This window comes from Phyllobates terribilis, unplaced genomic scaffold (genome assembly GCF_046119375.1).
Source record: "Phyllobates terribilis strain yellow unplaced genomic scaffold, ASM4611937v1 Scaffold_4__5_contigs__length_816908805, whole genome shotgun sequence".
NCBI lineage: Eukaryota > Metazoa > Chordata > Amphibia > Anura > Dendrobatidae > Phyllobates > Phyllobates terribilis.
The window spans coordinates 468913833-468934150 of NW_027362764.1; the positions used below are offsets into that span (position 1 = coordinate 468913833).

General features: G+C 47.8%; 2 protein-coding genes across 3 annotated transcripts in view; one reads left to right on the forward strand and one right to left on the reverse strand.

Moving 5' to 3' along the window:
* Nucleotides 1-4654, reverse strand: part of WRNIP1 (WRN helicase interacting protein 1) — a 91935-nt gene extending 87281 nt beyond the window's left edge. Inside the window, exons 1-2 of one of the 2 annotated variants that reach the window (XM_073678689.1) lie at nucleotides 4366-4654; nucleotides 3669-4273 (exon numbers count right to left, since the gene is read on the reverse strand). In XM_073678689.1, coding sequence (XP_073534790.1) covers nucleotides 3669-4262 — 594 coding nt within the window. In that variant the 5' untranslated portion in view covers nucleotides 4263-4273; nucleotides 4366-4654. Of the gene's footprint in view, nucleotides 1-3668 lie in introns of both variants that reach the window. The other variant, XM_073678688.1, reaches the window with a different exon arrangement.
* The window catches only part of MYLK4 (myosin light chain kinase family member 4), a 291340-nt gene that overhangs the window by 26356 nt on the left and 244666 nt on the right, over nucleotides 1-20318 (forward strand). The gene's annotated exons all lie outside the window — the stretch shown is intronic.

The window sequence follows — 20318 nt, forward strand, 5'->3', positions numbered from 1 at the left end:
TTTTTGCAACCACTTGTTGCTGTAGCAAATTTTAGCACAACTAGAGCCAATTAAGATGCCAGATGTCCACATACGAACGCTATCCCTGTTTTTGACGAATTTAACTTGTACGTGTGATAGTCTATGGGACCATTTATATGTCCGGAAAATCGCAGAGACATGTCCGACTTTGATCTGAGGGTCGGATCAAAATAAGCAATGCCAGTCAATGGGTCAGTGAAAAAAATAAATAAATCGGACCACACTCAGATTACATCTGAGTGCAGTCCAATCTTTACGGACTGTCAGAAAGAGAAGGTGGAGACATTTTCTTTTTTTAATTTCTTCACGTACAAGAATAGCAGATGTCACTCTTTGAACAAACTGATCAAAGTCTGATCAGAATAATCAGTTCGTTTTTCTAGTACATGGAAAAATCAGACAGCTGAATGAGGCCTTAGGCCTCCCACATGTCCATATTTCCGGCATGGGCGGTATCTGTTTTTTTCCACGGATACCACACGTACCAATTATAACCTATGGTGCTATGCACATGTCTGTGTTTTTACATGTGTCTGATAATATGCGCCAATTTCACAAAGTAGCGTGCGACTTTTAATGAATTTGACACATTTTATTCATCTTGCCCCTCATTGACACTGGAGTACAAAACACCAGTCTTAGTGAATGGGAACCCAGTCAACCTTTGATCTGCTCTGCGGGGCTAAAAACTGGCTCTTTAGAAAGTTTATGAACTGTGTCTTTGGTCTCCGTTTATGCACAGTTGTGCATTTTTCCCACCGGGTACAATGGATCTATCTATCATGCCTTTGCTACTTACAGAAGCCATGATGCAGGTGTGGACAGAGGCAAATACATTGTTTATAAGTGACTAAATTGAACCTAATTTATTTAGGAAGGTTTTTCATATTTCTTTGTGGCTATATGGTGACCACAGACTTGTATTGGCCCTTGTCATTCATGCTGCTGGAAAAAAAAACAGTAGGGTCTGTAGCAACATTTCTGCCATAATGTAAGCTACCACTTTTGATGAATTCACCAGGTGTTGCCACTCCTTGACCTGGTGCCTTCCCACCTCAGCCCACTTTGGAAGAACTAGTTTAAAAGTTGCATGGAAATTTCAAAAGTTGGAATTTTGTGACTAAGGCTATGTGCCCACGTTGCGGAAATGAAGCAGAAAATTTCTGCTTCATTTTCACATGTCCTCTCCCGGAAAAACGTATGCGGAATTCCGCACGCGTTTTTCGTGCGTTTATCGCGCGTTTTTGACATGCGGAATTGCCTTGCATTTTTTATTGCATTGCAAAGGCAATTCCGCTTGCGGAAACGCAAAATTAATTGACATGCTGCGGATTTTTGCGCGAATCAAAAACGCTGCGGAAAAATCCGCAGCATGGGCATAGCACTTGTGGAATCCCCTTGGGGACCATGGGGGGCGGATTACCTAGCGTTTACGCTACGTGGGCACATAGCCTAAGGCTATGTGCCCACGATCCAGAAATGCTGCATATTTTTTACGCTTCTCCCTGGCAGGAAAAACGCATGAGGGTTTTACATGCATTTTTCCTGCCAGGTAGAAGCGTTTGTGAAGCGTCTTTGCATGCATTTCTGCATGCGGGTTATCAAGCGATATTAGCATCACTTGGAAAAGTGCTTGACAACTTGTTCACACTATATAAATCCATGCAACCGGCATGGATTTATAGTAGTGTGACCAAGTTAGTTAAAAAAAAAAAGAATAAGCATGGTAAAAAAATAAAGTTTATACTCACCTTCCGTTGTCCTCCCAGTGTTTTGTCTGCTCCGTCCAGTGTCTTGCACTGCTCACGGTGGTGTGAAGGACCTGCGGTGAAGTCATTGAGCCATGTGATGGGTCACATGACTCAGTGACGTCATGGCAGGTCCTTCACAACAGCGCGAGCAGTGCAAGACACTGGACGGAGCAGACAAAACACCAGGAGGACATCGGAAGGTGAGTATAAACTTTATTTTTTATTTTAAATTCTTTTTTTTTTTTTTTTTTTTTTTACAGTTTCTATGGTACCCAGGTCTGGATGAGAGTCTCCTCTCCTCCAGACTTGGGTACCATCCGCACATAGAAACGCATAATATCCGTATGTACAAATGTGCTGACACGGATATTATGCGTTTCAATGCAAGTCAATGGCGGCGATTACGCTGCGTGTCCGCAAAATTAATGAACATGCTGCGGATTTTTGAGCTCAGCATGGGCATTGACATTGCGGCTTGTCATTGGGGACCATGGGGGGCGGATTACAAAGCGTTTCCCAAGCGTTTATGCTGCGGAAATTCCGCAGCATAAACGCTTGTAAAACGCTACGTGGGCACATACCCTTAGTGTTTCACGCTAGAGGGTGTAAACATTTTGAAGAATTGGGGCTTTAGGCTCCTTTTTGTAGCAATCAGTGGTGGCGGGGTTTCAGCTTAGACCCTAAATGATCAATACTTCTGACATCTATGACATTTTGAAAGTTTTCTGAACTTACAGAATCAGATATATTATACATTCACTTAACATTTAATAACTTCATGAATTTAAAGAAGCACTCCCATCAAAGTTTTTATCCTATTAATATATTGCAGTCATCACATTATATAGCACTGTGTAGTTACAGTTGCTCATTTTGCCTTTCTACCTAGTTATTTCATCTCTTTTCTCTGTTCTATGTAGAAAAAGGAAGTCTCCTGTCCCAGCATTTATAATTCCCCTCTTCAACTCCTGACCCAGCTGCTCCCTCCTCCCAGGGACTTTTACAATGATACAAGTCATACAGGGATAACTGACCTCCGGTTTCTACATAAAGCTTAGAATGATTCATCTAGTCAGTTTTTATTCACGTGATGTCATAGATCTAATGGAAAAGAGAATAATTATCCGGGTAGAAAGTCAAAATGAGCAATTGTAAGTACACAGTGCTATATAATGTGATGATAGCAATATATTAAGAGGATAAACACTTTGATGGTAGAAGTGCTTCTTTAAAGGTGTGGTCCGAAGACAAAGCAATTTTTCCTATTTAGTCCCATGATCTAAGCTATTTTCTAATATACTTGCTTTAAAAATTCCATACAGTCCGGTCTGCTGTCTGCTTAGCGGAATAGTAGCAAGCTGGTAGCAGAGCGGTGTCACTACACCCGGCAGAGACCAGTGACGTCATCTGCGGGGGCGGCGCTAGTCCTCGTCACGCTGGGTCTAGTGACACCGCTCTGCTGGCAGCTTACTACTATTCAGCTATGCAGACAGGACGCTGCGCTCATCGCACAGGGGGAGACACCGCACAGGGGGAGACACTCAGCAACAAAGCAGGGACCAGCCCATGAAACAAGTGTCACTGATGGCGCTTTGTTTTGGGGGGTTGGAGGCAAGGGCTGTGACAATGACCGCAGCCTCTGTTCCCTGATGGTACGTTGAGTATCACAGCATGCACTGGGAATACTCAAAACAATTGTCATCAGACAGGAAATAGGAAACATTTTTTTTTAAAGATGGTGTAGTTAGGGAATGGTGGGGAGTTTTTAAAGGAAGTATATTAGAAAAAAGATCATATTATGTAACTAAATAGATAGGGAAAAGTGGTTTGCCTTCGGATTACCCCGTTACGCTCATCACATCATGTATCCAAGTTGCAGATATGAGATGTACCAACCTTGCCACAACCAGGCGGACCCCAGAGTATGAAAGAGGGGATGTCATTGGCTTGGAGCAGGGGTCTCAGCATGCTGTTCTCGCCCACTACCTTGTTCTGGCCCATGTAGTCCTCCAGTGTGCACGGTCTCATCTTATCGGCCAGAGGTTTCCCATCCAGTTTCTCGGCCAGGTCCTTCTCTCTCTGGCTGTCCCCGGGCTGAATCTGATGGTTGAGAGCAAGGTCTTGTTTTGGGGCTTCACAAATAGAAGAGCCATTTATATTCTGCTTTACTTCTGTCTTTTTGGCGGATATAGAAAAAAAAGGAGCCTTGGATGGAGTCTCCTGAGATACCTTGGGCTTTTGGAACAAGGGAAAGCTGGCAGCGCCAATACCCAGGAGCCAGCCAGGGCTATGTGAGCCATCAGCAGCATCACCCTCCTGGGAAGAAAGCCGCCTTTTCTTCGCCATGGCTGCACTTGGCTTCTGGAGGCAGGTGTCAAGATGGGCATTGATTTCTGAAGCTGGTACCTGCTGGGTACACACTGGGCATTTTACTGGGCTAGCTGCACTGCCGCACTGTGATGCCCCCGGCTCCTCAGCCACATGCTCCATGCTGCTGTATCCTATATAGGGAGAATTATGAAGGGCTCTGACAATTATAAAATGGCTGGAAAGTTGTGAGCACAGACCGACACTACCGACAGCAAATACATACACAGGTGTGAGAGCCAGACCACGTGTTATCCTCGGCAGGGATAGCAGGCTACATTACATTACCGCCGTCATCCACTGCGCCGGGACAATGGCCGCAGCTGTGCCCCGCTATAGTAATCACAGGACGGCACAGACGGAGCCGTCAGGACGGAGAGGTGACAGGATTCCCGCCATAGCCGACTGCGCAGCGGACGCCCTGCTTCCTCTTCCTCCTGCTCGGTCATGTGGCGCTGTGTAAGCGGAGCACTATGGGACATGGAGTCCTTCTCTGCTACGGCTCTGGGCTCCCTGCCCCGCCTGTCACAATACACTTTTCTTACACAGCTAGCGGTGACATGGAGGAGTCTTATATGAGGCAGCGAGACAGCAATGAGGAGCTTTATGGTATGACAGTGGCAGAGAGACAGCATGGAGGAGTTTTATGGTATGACAGTGGCAGGGAGACAACATAGTGAAGGTTTATGTGGTGACACAGGCAGGGACAGCACAGAGAATGGATTTTTATGTGGTGACAGGGTGGCAACATGGAGGAATTTTGTGTGATTGACACAGGCAGCGAGACAACAGTGAAGGTTTATGTGGTGACAGTGGCAGGGAGACAACATGGAGGAGTTTTATGTGGTGACAGTGGCAGAGAGACAACATGGAGGAGTTTTATGTGGTGACAGTGGCAGAGAGACAACATGGAGGAGTTTTATGTGGTGACAGTGGCAGAGAGACAACATGGAGGACTTTTTTGTGGGGACAGGGAGACAACATGGAGGAGTTTTATGGCAGGACCCAGTGTAGTGAGACAACATGGAGGAGTTTTATGTGGTGACAGTGGCAGGGAGACAACGTGGAGGAGTTTTATGTGGTGACAGTGACAGGTAGACAACATGGAGGAGTTTTATGTGGTGACAGTGACAGGGAGACAACATGGAGGAGTTTTATGTTGTGACAGTGGTAGAGAGACAACATGGAGGAGTTTTATGTGGTGACAGGGAGGCAACATGAAGGAGTTTTATGTGGTGACAGTGGCAGGGAGACAACGTGGAGGAGTTTTATGTGGTGACAGTGACAGGGAGACAACATGGAGGAGTTTTATGTTGTGACAGTGGCAGAGAGACAACGTGGAGGAGTTTTATGTGGTGACAGTGAGAAGGAGACAACATGGAGGAGTTTTATGTGGTGACAGGGAGACAACATGGAGGAGTTTTATGTGGTGACCGTGGCAGAGAGACAACATGGAGAAGTTTTACATGGTGACAGTGGCAGGGAGACAACATGAAGGAGTTTTATGTGTTGACAGTGGCAGGGAGACAACGTGGAGGAGTTTTATGTGGTGACAGGGAGACAACATGGAGGAGTGTTATGTTGTGACTGTGGCAGAGAGACAACGTGGAGGAGTTTTATGTGGTGACAGTGACCGGGAGACAACATGGAGCAGTTTTATGTGGTGACAGTGGCAGGGAGACAACATGGAGGAGTTTTATGTAGTGACAGTGACAGAAACAACATGGAGGAGTTTTATGTGGTGACAGTGACAGGGAGACAACATGAAGGAGTTTTATGTGGTGGCAGGGAGACAACATGGAGGAGTTTTATGTGGTGACAGGTAGACAACATGGGTGAGTTTTACCTTGTGACAGTGGCATGGAGACAACATGGAGAAGTTTTATGGCAGGACCCGGTGTAGCGAGACAACATGGAGGAGTTTTATGTGGTGACAGTGGCAGGGAGACAACATGGAGGAGTTTAAGTGGCCTGTCCCAGACTTTACTGGTATATTTTGACAAATTATATCTGAGTTAAGCCACCCAAGATTGATCTTTCGTTGTTCCTTCCTATTCTTCCAAGAGCCACAAGGGTATGTGCACACAATGTCTTTTTTAGGCTATGTGCCCACGATGCAGAAAATTTCCGCTTCATTTCTGAATCTCCTTGCCCGGAATTTGACACGCGTTTTTCGCGCATTTTGCACATGCGGAATTGCCAGGTCCGTGCCCACGATGCGTTTTTGCTGCGGAATTTTTGCAGCGTAAACGCTTGGAAAACGCTCGGTAATACTTCTCCCATGGTCCCCAATGTAAATCCACAAGTTCAATGCCCATGCTGCGGAATTTTCCGCAGCGTTTTTGATGTGCAGAAAATTCTGCAGCATGTCCATTATTTGTGCGTTTACGCATACGGAATTGCCATCTACAATGCATTAGAAAACGCAAGGCAATTCCGCATGTGCAAAACGCGCGAAAAACGCTTGTCAAATTCTGCACGCGTTTTTCCGGGCAAGGTTTTTCCGGGCAAGGAGATGCAGAAATGAAGCGGAAATTTTCTGCTTCATTTCTGCATCGTGGGCACATAGCCTTAGGCAGATTCCCCTCTGAAACCTGCCTGAAGCTCTAGGCACTCAAAAGAATAAACACATTCATGCCTGTAAAAACAACTTGCTGATGATATGCTCAGGGTTTTGAGCTACCGTACTTTAAACCACTTCATGTTTCCAAAGATGATAAGCAGTTAAAAGAAGTGGGCTGACAATTGACGTCTTTCACCCTGAAGACACATTATTCTTTCCCCACATATGTGCTAATCACCACCATGATGTCAATTCAGCCTTAGGCCCCCTTCACTCGTCCTGATATTTCCGTCCTGGGAGAAAACAGTACCAGAGATATCTGTGTCCGTGTTTTATATACATGTGGCATCTGTGTGCTGCATCAGTATGACACGTACCGGCGCCTGGGGTAAAAAGTGGTACAGTTCATGCTGTTTCCAAGCCCCGAGTGCTGAATGATGGGAGTTGTATTCACACATTGTGTGTAAAATAAAGAATTAAATTTAAAAAAAAACAGCGTGGGCACATCCTGCACAGTGCCCTTAAAAATAAAAGTATCATTATCCTGCCACAAGAATAAAAATATTTCTCATGCTGTGTCCCTGAATAATGCTGTTCTCTTTTCTTTTCATCTCGATCTTGTCCAGATGCCATGACCTTTCACAACCACAACTCATCTCTGCAGACTTCCCTCTTCTCCAGTCTTCTGCAGCACAACCTGACACGGTGCCCTTAAACATAAGAGTGTTATTAAAATGCCCTCTGCATAAAAATCTCTGTCCATACTATTACCTAAATAAGCCTTCTATAGTATAATGCCTACACACTGTCTGCTCTTATGAGCTACACCTGACACACTGTCCACCCTTATGAACCAAGGCCTAAACCATGGCTGTCCCCTCTCCACTGTTTTTCCTCACACTGTCTACCTTCCATGCTCTCTGCTTACTGTGCCCTCATTTCACGTTGCCCCCTTTCCATATCCATTCTGTGCCCACTCTTCACACTATGCCCTCACACTGCCCACCACGCTATCTTTTCCAAATGTATTCCCTATTCACACTGTTCACCTACAGTGCTGGTCACCATTATTGGCACCCCTTCATTTTTTTCATAGACTGTATAATATCTTCAGAAATTAATGGGAATGTACCAAAGTTACACACGTGGTCAAAATTGTTGGTACCCCTCGTTTAATGAAAGAAAAACCCACAATGGTCACAGAAATAACTTGAATCTGACAAAAGTAATAATAAATTAAAAATCTTTGAAAATGAACAAATGAAAGTCAGACATTGCTTTTCATCCCTGCTTCCACAGATTTAAAAAAATAAATAAACTCATGAAATAGGCCTGGACAGAAATGATGGTACTCTTAACTTAATATTTTGTTGAACAACCTTTTGAGGCAATCACTGCAATCAAACGATTCCTGTAACTGTCAATGAGACTTCTGGACAGGTATTTTGGGCCACTCCTCATGAGCAAACTGCTCTAGTTGTCTCGTGTTTGAAGGTTGCCTTTTCCAGATAGCATGTTTAAGCTCTTTCCAAAGATACTCAATAGGATTTAGGTCAGGGCTCATAGAAGGCCACTTCAGAATAGTCCAATGTTTTCCTCTTAGCCATTCTTGGGTGTTTTTAGCTGTGTGTTTTGGGTCATTACCCTGTTGCAAGACCCATGGCCTGCAACTGAGACCAAGCTTTCTGACACTGGGCAGCACATTTCTCTCTAGAATCCCTTGATAGTCTTGAGATTTCATTGTACCCTGCACAGATTCAAGACACCCTGTTCCAGATGCAGCAAAGCAGCCCCAGAACATAACAGAGCCTCCTCCATGTTTCACAGAAGGGACAGTGTTCTTTTCTTGATTTGCTTCATTTTTCCATCTCTGAACATAGAACTGATGTGCCTTGCCAAAAACTTCCATTTTTGTCTCATCTGTCCATAGGACATTCTCCCAGAAGCTTTGTGGCTTGTCAACATGTAGTTTGGCAAATTCCAGTCTGGCTTTTTTTATGATTTTTTTTCAACAATGGTGTTCTCCTTGGTCATCTCCCATGAAGTCCACTTTGGATCAAACAACAACAGATGGTGCAATCTGACACTGATGTGCCTTGAGCTTGAAGTTCACCTTTAATCTCTTTAGAGGTTTTCCTGGGCTCTTTTGTTACCATTCATATTATCCGTCTCTTTGATTTGTCATCAATTTTCCTCCTGCGGCGACGTCCAGGGAGGTTAGCTACAGTCCCATGGATCTTAAATCTCTGAATAATATGTGCAACTGTAGTCACAGGAACATCAAGCTGCTTGGAGATGGTCTTATAACCTTTACCTTTAACACGCTTGTCTATAATTTTCTTTCTAATCTCCTGAGACAACTCTTTCCTTTGCTTCCTCTGGTCCATGTTGAGTGTGGTACACACCATGTCAACAAACAGCACAGTGAGTATCTGTAGCTTTATATAGAGGCCCACTGACTGATTACAAGATTGTAGACATCTGTGATGTTAATTAGTGCACACAACTTGATTTAACATGTCCCTTTTGTCACATTATTTTCAGGGGTACCATCATTTCTGTCCAGGACTATTTCATGAGTTTAATTTTTTTTTAAATTCTGTGTAAGCAGGGTTGAAAAGCAATGTCTGACTTTCATTTGTTCATTTTCATAGATTTTTCATTTATTACTTTTGTCAGATTCAAGTTATTTCTGTGACCATTGTGGGTTTTTCTTTCATTAAACGAGGGGTACCAACAATTTTGACCACGTGTGTATATCCTCAGGATTTTTTAATTAGTGGTCCAAAGTAATACAACAATAAAACATTGTTTTTCAACTTCCATGTTGCAATTTCAAGGAAGAAACAGAATAAACAGCATGTGCAGCAATAAAGGCACCCCTAATTAATACTTGGTTGCACACCCTTTGGCAATGCTGATAGCCTCCAAACATATCTTGTAGCCATCTATAAGCTTCTTGCACTTCTCAGCAGGAATTTTCTCGCACTCTTCCTTTGCAATTTGTTCAAGCTCTTGAATGTTTGCAGGGTTCTTTTTCCCAATGGCAGATTTCAGCTCACCCCAAAGATTTTCAAAGGGATTGAGGTCAGGACTGGCCATTTTAAAACAGTCCATTTTTTCTTTTTCAACCATTCCTGTGTACTTTTGTATGTGTGCTTTGGGTCATTGTCCTGCTGGAGGACCCATGATCTTCGACTCAAACCAAGTTTTCTTACACTGGGTAGGACATTTTGCTCTAAAATCTCTGATTTCATGATTCCTGTGATATACGGTCAAAGCCTCCAGTACCAGACCCTGCAAAGCAACCCCACAGTATTATGGATCCTCCACCATGCTTAACTGTTAACTGGTAAGGTGTTGTTTTCCTTATAAGCTTCATTGCGCCGTCTGTAAACAAACTGTTGCTTTGCATTTCCAAAAAACTCTATTTTTGTTTAATCTGTCCACAGAACATTTTCCCAGAAGTATTGTGGTTTGTCAAGGTACTCTCTGGCTAAGATCAGTTGTTCCTTTTCATGTCTTTTCTTCAGCAATGCTTTCTTCCTTGGCCTTCGCCTATAAAGCTCTGCTTGGTTTAGTGGGCTTCGTATGGTACTTGTTGAAACCATGACCCCAGACTGTTCCAGGTTGGCTTTCAGGTCTTTGGATGTTTGATGTGGTGTTTTTTCAACCATTCGCACCAACCTTCGAAGAGATCTCTTGTAAATGGCCTTCTACCCTTTGGAAGTCTTGTGTTTGCTAATAATAGCAGTTCTGATGTCCTCAGACAGCCTCTTTGTCTTCACCATTGTAACAAAGGAACAGGACCTACCATGTGGCTTTTTAAAACACAGAATTCATCATTCATTGGCCAATTCATGTCACATGCGCACCGATAATTAATCACAGGAGAATCTCTTTTGTGATTTACCGCAGGTGAGTAAAAATGTGTTTCCATACTAAATTAATGTTAAAGGTGCCAATACCAGTTTCACACCAAGCTTTAGGTTTTTCTGTTTTTCTCTCCCATTGTTTTTGGTTTTAAATTATTGTTTATCATTTGCTCTTTTTATTTCATATAAGTGCTCTATATAAAAAAACGGTTTCACTTGATCCATTTTTTCAGGAGATATTCCACATTATGTACTTAAACTTCATGGGCACCAATAAAGATGAGCAGGACTGTACATAGTATGATGGTCACCACATACAGTACAGACCAAAAGTTTGGACACACCTTCTCATTTAAAGGTTTTTCTGTATTTTCATGACTATGAAAATTGTACATTCACACTGAAGGCATCAAAACTATGAATTAACACATTTGGAATTATATACTTAACAAAAAAGTGTGAAACAACTGAAAATATGTCTTATATTCTAGGTTCTTCAAAGTAGCCACCTTTTGCTTTGATGACTCCTTTGCACACTCTTGGCATTCTCTTGATGAGCTTCAAGAGGTAGCGACCGGAAATGGTCTTCCAACAATCTTGAAGGAGTTCCCAGAGATGCTTAGTGTTATGGATCCGGGTGGTGGAACTTCTGTGCTGCGGTGCAAGGAGGGACCAGAGGGGCGTAACTAGGTATCAACTCGGACCGACCAAGGCCGTACGGCGGCTCAATCGACTCTGTGACCAGGAAAGGACAGAGCAGAGGGACCAGGTGCTACTCTGGGGACCGACCTTGTATGAGAGCAGGTGACTCCCACATGTCAGACGGCAGGGACTGACCGGTACAGCAGATGAGCATGGCAGGCAGGCTGACGGGTGATCCGGGCAGACGGACTGGTAGGCACGGCAGGTAACAAGCAGGAGCCTCCAGGTAGGCTGACAGGTAGGCACTGCAGGTAACAGGCAGGAGCCTCTAGGTAGGCTGTCAGGCAGGTACGGCAAGTGACGGGCAGGAGCCTCTAGGTAGGCTGTCAGGTGGTCATGGTAAGTGACGGGCAGGAGCCTCTAGGTAGGCTGTTAGGCAGGCACGGCTGGAGACAGGCCGGAGCCTCTAGGTAGGCTGTCAGGCAGGCACGGCTGGAAACGGTCAGGAGCCTCTAGGTAGGCTGTCAGATGGTCACGGCAAGTGACGGGCAGGAGCCTCTAGGTAGGCTGTCAGGTATACACGGCAGGTGCAGGCAGGAGCCTCCAGGTGACAGGCAAGTTCTCCAGGTAGCCAGGCTAGCTTAGCCCATAGACAGACTGGCGGGTTTGACCGTAGGCAGACCGTCGGGCTGGAGAGTGTCCTTGGCAGGCGGAGACAGGTAGCAGGTGAAGGCTCCGGATAAGCGGACTGGCCAAGCCCATAGACAGACTAGCGGACTGGGCTGTAAGCAGACTGTTGGGCTGGACTGGTAATCAGGCTGGCAGACTGGACTGATAGTCGGACGGACTGGACTGGTAGTCAGACAGACTGGACTGGTAGACAGACAGGCAGCAGGACCTGTGGGCTGAAGCAGAGTTTAGCATACAGAGCAACAACCTTGCACGGGCACATCCATATTGGAGGAGGTACCTTTTATAGGGGAAGTCCTCCAGCCATTGGCCGGGGACTTTTTAGGACGGCACGCGCGGCCCCTTTAAGAGGGAGGGAGCGCGCGCGCCCTAAGCACAGAGCCAGGGAAGCTGCGTGCACCAGCAGCAGCTGCAGGGAGGCCAGAGGACGCCGAAGCAGGACCGCGGCGGTAAGGGGAACGGCGTCTCTGCCGGGCAGGAGGCAGAGACGCCGATGCTACCGTACCCCCCCCCTTTACGCCCCCTCTTTTTCAGGCCAGCAAGAAATTTTTTAAGGAGAAGCGGGGCGTGGATGTTCTCCCTGGGTTCCCAAGTTCTCTCCTCCGGGCCAAACCCCTTCCAATCCACCAGAAAAAAGTTTTTTCCTCTTACCCCCTTGGTGGCCAGAATGTTCTCTACCTCATAGACATCCTCAGTGGAGACCGGAGCTGGGGATGTACCTGGATTGTCGGAAAAAGAATCAAGCACAACTGATTTGAGGAGAGATACGTGGAAGGAGTTGGGAATCTGTAAGGTGGCCGGGAGTTTTAACTTGTAGGCTACTGGATTGATTTGCTTGAGGACTTCAAATGGACCGATAAACCGTGGACCCAACTTATAGGAGGATATTTTGAGACGAACATGTTTGGAGGAGAGCCAAACCTTGTCTCCCGGATGGAATAGAGGTTGATCCAGACGTCTCTTATCAGCATGCTTCTTCATCCGCTCGGAGGATTGAAGAAGTGCGGATCTAGTGTCCTCCCAAATAGTGGAAAATTCTCTGAACAGAGAATTCACGGCCGGGTTGTCTACTGAAGCGGAAACGGGAAACGGAATCCAGGGATGTTGACCGTAGACCACAAAGAACGGGGACTTGGAAGAAGATTCGCTCTCATGGTTGTTGTAGGAGAACTCGGCCCATGGTAGGAGCTCCACCCAATCGGTATGGTGAGCGTTGACGAAGTGGTAGCTGGTAAGGATCTGGTTGATACGCTCCACTTGGCCATTGGGCTGCGGATGGTAAGCAGAGGAGAAATCCAGGGTGACATCCAGCAGCTTACACGTAGCTCTCCAGAAGCGCGAAGTGAACTGGACCCCTCGATCCGACACAATGTGGAGGGGTGGGCCGTGGAGGCGAAAGATGTGATGGATGAAGTCCTTAGCCAGCACAGACGCAGACGGGAGACTAGGCAGAGGAATGAAGTGGGCCATTTTAGAAAAGCGATCAGCGACCACCCAAATGATTGTACAACCGGCAGAAACATGGAGATTCGTAATAAAGTCCATAGCATTGTGTTGCCACGGGGCAGCAGGTATGGGAAAAGGCAGGAGACGGCCGGCAGGAAGATGTCTGGGAACTTTGTTGCGGGCACAGGACGAACAGGCCGTGACGAAGTCTCCCACATCCTGGCGCAGGGTAGGCCACCAGTAATGCCGGGTAATGAGCAGGAAGGTCTTCTTCTGGCCAGCATGGCCAGCTAGTTTGGATGAATGACCCCAGAGAAGAACCTTTTTACGATCCGGAACCGCTACAAATGTCTTACCGGGTGGGAGACGAGACAGATCCAAGGGGGCCACATTCATCACTTTGGAGGGATCGATGATATGCATAGGCTCCTCCTCTTGATCGGAAGACAGGAAGGATCGGGACAAGGCATCTGCTTTAACGTTCTTGTCCGCCGGGCGGTAATGTAGGGTAAAGTTAAAGCGGGTGAAGAACAAAGACCACCGGGCCTGACGCGGATTGAGTCTTTGGGCATTCTGTAGATATGCCAGGTTTTTGTGGTCAGTATAGATGACCACCAGGTGCAGAGTGCCCTCGAGCAGGTAACGCCACTCCTCCAGCGCCAGTTTGATGGCTAGCAGTTCGCGGTCTCCTATGGAGTAGTTGCACTCAGATGAGGAGAAGAGCTTGGAGACGAAGCCGCAGGTTACAATTCTCCCAGATGGAGATCTCTGGGTGAGCACCGCTCCGGCTCCGGAAGAGGAAGCATCAACCTCCAGAAAGAATTGTTTGTTGTTATCCGTACAGTGCAGCACAGGGGCAGAAGAGAAGGCTTGTTTTAAAGAGCAGAAGGCCTCCTCCACTTCGGACGGCCATTCCTTAGGATTTGCTCCCTTTCGGGTGAGCGCAGAGATGGGGGCTGTCCAGGAGGAGAAATGTGGGATGAAGAGACAGTAATAGTTGGCGAAGCCCAGGAATTGCTGAATCGCCTTCAACCCCTCCGGACGGGGCCATTTTAAGACGGCAGAGACCTTCTCGGGGTCCATCCGTAGACCTGTCTTAGAGATAATATAGCCCAGGAATGGAAGAGAGGACTGCTCGAAGAAGCATTTCTCAAATTTTGCATAAAGGTGATTCTGCCTGAGCCTAAGCAGGACCTGACAAACATCCCTCCGATGTGTGGGAAGATCCGGAGAGAAGACCAAGATGTCGTCCAGGTACACTACCACGCAAGAATATAAGAGAGAGGTCACGGAATATGTCATTAACTAATTCTTGGAAGACGGCGGGAGCATTACAGAGACCGAAGGGCATCACACGGTATTCATAGTGACCGTCCCGGGTATTGAATGCAGTCTTCCACTCGTCTCCTTGGCGGATCTGGACCAGGTTATACGCCCCACGAAGATCGAGCTTGGTGAATATCGAGCTTGGTGAAGATCTTCGTACCTTTAAGGCGGTTGAACAGCTCAAAGATGAGCTGCAGGGGATATTAGTTTTTGACAGTGATTTGGTTGAGTCCTCTATAATCGATACATGGACGTAGTGAACCGTCTTTCTTTTTAACGAAGAAGAATCCAGCTCCAGACAGGGAGGAAGATTTCCAGATGAATCCCCTAGCCAGATTTTTTTCGATGTACTCTGACATGGCCCGGGTTTCAGCCAACTACAGCGGGTAGATACGCCCACGGGGTGGAGTGGCACCGGGTATCAGGTCGATAGGGCAATCATATGGCCTATGGGGTGGCAGAGTCTCTGCCTCCTTCTTGTCGAAGACATCAGCATAGGACCAGTAGGGTGCCGGTAGACTGGGTAAATTAGTCGGAGTAGATGGGGGTTGAGCCGGGCGAACCAGAATCAGACAGGTCACATGGCAATCCTGCCCCCAATGGAGCACCTCACCGGATTGCCAATTCAGAACGGGTTCATGTTTCTGTAGCCAGGGTAGACCTAGCAAAAGGGGGTGAGAGAGTCCGGAAAGCACATGGAAGAAGATCCTCTCTGAGTGCAGCATTCCCACCTGCAGGGTTAAGGGCTCTGTGACGAGCAAGATGGTCACCAGAAGTAGTCTTCCATCCACGGAAGCGACTGCCAATGGTTCGGCCAGAGGTTTGGTAGGAATCTGGTACTTCTCTACAAGGAACTGGGATATGAGATTCCCAGCGGCTCTGGAATCCAGATGTGCGGTTTCAAAGAAGCGGTTCTCTCCACAGGAAATAGAGACGGATAAAGTCAAGGACGGAGAGGATTTACTTTTGCCTAGGACGACCTCTCTGAGCGGTCCTAGACACTGGAGTTTCCCGGCTTCACCTGGCAGGAACGAATCAGGTGCTCCTTACTGCCGCAGTAGAAACAGCTCCCCTCAGCTCGGCGTGTCTCTTGGCGAGATTTGACCATCTTGGTCTGGTCGATCTGCATAGGTTCAGGCGAGCGTGCCCGGGGAGTTGCGGGTCTCTGGAAAGCAGGAGCAAGACGAGGAAATCTTCTCTCCTGGGTAGTCTCCTTAGCACATTCCAGGAAACGGATGTCAATCCGGGTTGCTAGTGACACCAGGTCATCCAGGGTGGTAGGAACGTCCCGGCCGGCTAACTCGTCCTTGATCCGACCGGAAAGACTCTCCCAGAAGATGGATACCTGGGCCTCTTTGTTCCAGGCAAGCTCAGAAGCGAGGGTACGGAACTGTACGGCATATTGGCCCACGGTGAGACTTCCTTGCCGGAGACGTAGCAGAGAGGAGGCAGTAGAGGATTTTCGTCCATGTTCATCGAAGACTTTCCGGAAAGCAGCTAGGAAAGACGATAGATCGGACACAAGGGGATCCCCTCACTCCCACAGGAGGTTTAGCCAGGCCAATGCTTCTCCAGTGAGATGAGACATAATGAATGCCACCTTGGCCCGGTCGGAGAGTTCAAAGAGCACTGGTTTATGAAACCCCGAGCTAAAGCGGGGCCGCCTGCAAAACGTGGGGGTGCCGAGAGCCGAGGTCCATAGCCGGATGCGATAATAGGACAGGGTTGCGGTGCCGCGGGAGCTGGCGCCGCTTGGCCAGAGGCGGGTACAGACGGGGCGGACAATCTGCCTAGGCGAGAGTTAACAGACCACAGAAAGGACAGGACAGTCTTCTGTTGAACTCTCTGACGTAAGACCTCCTGGTGCAGGTCGAAGATCGCAGGGTTCTCGAGGTCTCCGGGTTCCATGGCCCGTGCAAGCTGTTACGGATCAGGGTGGTGGAACCTCTGTGCTGCGGTGCAAGGAGGGACCAGAGGGGCATAACTAGGTATCAACTCGGACCGACCAAGGCCGTACGGCGGCTCAATCGACTCCGTGACCAGGGAAGGACCGAGCAGAGGGAACTGGTGCTACTCTGGGGACCGACCTTGTATGAGAGCAGGTGACTCCCACGGGTCAGAAGGCAGGGACTGACCGGTACAGCAGATGAGCACGGCAGGCAGGCTGACGGGTGATCCGGGCAGACGGACTGGCAGGCACGGCAGGTAACAAGCAGGAGCCTCCAGGTAGGCTGACAGGTAGGCACGGCAGGTAGCAAGCAGGAGCCTCTAGGCTGTCAGGCAGGTACCGCAAGTGACAGGCAGGAGACTCTAGGTAGGCTGTCAGGTGGTCACAGCAAGTGACGGGCAGGAGCCTCTAGGTAGGCTGTCAGGCATGCACGGCTGGAGACGGGTCGGAGCCTCTAGGTAGGCTGTCAGGCAGGCACGACTGGAGACGGGCAGGAGCCTCTAGGTAGGCTGTCAGATGGTCACGGCAAGTGACGGGCAGGAGCCTCTAGGTAGGCTGTCAGGTATACACGGCAGGTGACAGGCAAGTTCTCCAGGTAGCCTGGCTAGCTTAGCCCATAGACAGACTGGCGGGTTTGACCGTAGGCAGACCGTCGGGCTGGAGAGTGTCCTTGGCAGGCAGAGACAGGTAGCAGGTGAAGGCTCCGGATAAGCGGACTGGCCAAGCCCATAGACAGACTAGCGGACTGGGCTGTAAGCAGACTGTTGGGCTGGACTGGTAATCAGGCTGGCAGACTGGACTGATAGTCGGACGGACTGGACTGGTAGTCGGACGGACTGGACTGGTAGTCAGACAGACTGGACTGGTAGACAGACAGACTGGACTTGTAGACAGACAGGCATGAGGACCTGTGGGCTGAAGCAAAGTTTACCTTGCACGGGCACCTCCATATTGGAGGAGGTGCCTTTTTAGGGGAAGTCCTCCAGCCATTGGCTGGGGACTTTTTAGGACAGTGCGCGCGGCCCCTTTAAGTGGGAGGGAGCACGCGCACCCTAAGCACAGAGCCAGGGAAGCTGCATGCACCAGCAGCAGCTGCAGGGAGGCCAGAGGACGCCGGAGCAGGACCACGGCGGTAAGGGGAACGGCATCTCTGCCGGGCAGGAGGCAGAGACGCCGATGCTACACTTAGCACTTGTTGGCCCTTTTGCCTTCACTCTGCGGTCCAGCTTACCCCAAACCATCTCGATTGGGTTCAGGTCTGGTGACTGTGGAGGCCAGGTCATCTGGCGTAGCACCCCATCTCATTCTTGGTCAAAAAGCCCTTACACAGCCTGGAGGTGTGTTTGGGGTCATTGTCCTGTTGAAAAATAAATGATGGTCCAACTAAACACAAACCGGATGGAATAGCATGCCGCTGCAAGATGCTGTGGTAGCCATGCTGGTTCAGTAAGCCTTCAATTTTGAATAAATCCCCAACAGTGTCACCAGCAAAGCACCCCCACACCATCACACCTCCTCCTCCATGCTTCACGGTGGGAACCAGGCATGTAGAGTTCATAAGTTCACCTTTTCTGCGTCGCACAAAGACACGGTGGTTGGAACCAAAGATCTCAAATTTGGACTCATCAGACCAAAGCACAGATTTCCACTGGTCTAATGTCCATTCCTTGTGTTCTTTAGCCCAAACAACTTGTCTCTTCTGCTAGTTGCCTGTCCTTAGCAGTGGTTTCCTAGCAGCTATTTTACCATGAAGGCCTGCTGCACAGAGTCTCCTCTTATAGTTGTTGTAGAGATGTGTCTGCTGCTAGAACTCTGTGTGGCATTGACCTGGTCTCTAATCTGAGCTGCTGTTAACCTGCGATTTCTGAGGCTGGTGACTCGGATAAACTTATCCTCAGAAGCAGAGGTGACTCTTGGTCTTCCTTTCCTGGGGCGGTCCTCATGTGAGCCAGTTTCTTTGTAGCGCTTGATGGTTTTTGCAACTGCACTTGGGGACACTTTCAAAGTTTTCCCAATTTTTCCGACTGACTGACCTTCATTTCTTAAAGTAATGATGGCCTCTCGTTTTTCTTTACTTAGCTGCTTTTTTCTTGCCATAATACAAATTCTAACAGTCTATTCAGTAGGACTATCAGCTGTGTATCCACAAGACTTCTGCACAAGACAACTAATGGTCCCAACCCCATTTATAAGGCAAGAAATCCCACTTACTAAACCTGACAGGGCACACCTGTGAAGTGAAAACCATTTCCGCTGACTACCTCTTGAAGCTCATCAAGAGAATGCCAAGAGTGTGCAAAGCAGTCATCAAAGCAAAAGGTGGCTACTTTGAAGAACCTAGAATATAAGACATATTTTCAGTTGTTTCACATTTTTTTGTTAAGTATATAATTCCACATGTGTTAATTCATAGTTTTGATGCCTTCAGTGTGAATGTACAATTTTCATAGTCATGAAAATACAGAAAAATCTTTAAATGAGGTGTGTCCAAACTTTTGGTCTGTACTGTTTATATACACAGCCCCATTCTATAGTATGGTCACTACCACATCCCACTGTCACTTGCACTGGCAGTAAGCGCCGCCCTGCTCACTGCAATCACTGCTGCGCCTCCCTGTCTCGGGACATTTCGCGGAGCTGCCTCTTGTAGTATTTCCAGTTCTGCTGCATACTACTGCTGCTGGTGAGTCTCTACCTGGCTATAGGGATTCACAGCCAGTCTTTACAGGAACTTAACCACTTGTGTCCTGCAGAGTTTGGTTTCCCTAGCCAATCCCTAGGTAGCAGGAGGTTTATTAGGAAACTCCTCCCACCACTCCTTGCCTGAACATAGGTTCCTAGTTGCTTGTCTCTAGTTCCTGTTTGTGCATATTCGTTCTGTCTCTCCTGCTATTGACCCAGCTCGGTAACCGTTTATGCTGATTTCTCCACTTCTCCACTCCACTGACCTCGGCTACGTATATTGAATCTCTGCGGCTTGCCCTAACCTCGGATGGTCTAACCATGTTTTTGCCTTTGTCCCCCTGTACCTCTGCTGTTGCAGACCTGGGGACTGCCCTGGAGTGGTACCTGATGACTATCTAAGTCAAGCCTATCCTCATCATCAGAAGTTCTAGTGAATACCAGGGTAAGCCTGGCCCGTGGCGCAGTGGGTCCAAACCCACCAGCGTTACAGCGTTGTGCATCTGATAGACACAAATACAATTGAGTGAGGGTAGAGAGTGACAGCCGGGGCACAGGTGATGAGTGGTGTCAGTTACTCACTGACGATGCCATCTGTGTACCTGCAACCCAGCTGTCAGCGTACTGAATTCTTGCGGCAGGAGGAAGGTGCTGGGTGGCCGCAGGCATTCAGCAATGTTAGGTTCTTTCTTTTCAAAATGCGACCCCCTCAGGTAGGCAAGAGGTAGCACCCTAGTGGGGTACCTACCCCTTGTCCAAACCCGGCCCTTTTCTATATTATTATCATCTCACTGGTACATTCTCTGCTCGATATTTCTGCTTTATCTGTCACACTCCATTCAATACTCAAATATGTCTGTCCGCTCCCCACTTTAGACTTTATCTGATGTCTAGAGGTGTTAAACTGTAGAGCCAAGAGTCCAAGCTCTGTCTTTGATCACCCAGCCATCTCCAGGTGATCAAAGCAACTGGCAATTTAGCCAGAAGCAGCTCCCACAATGCCCCTC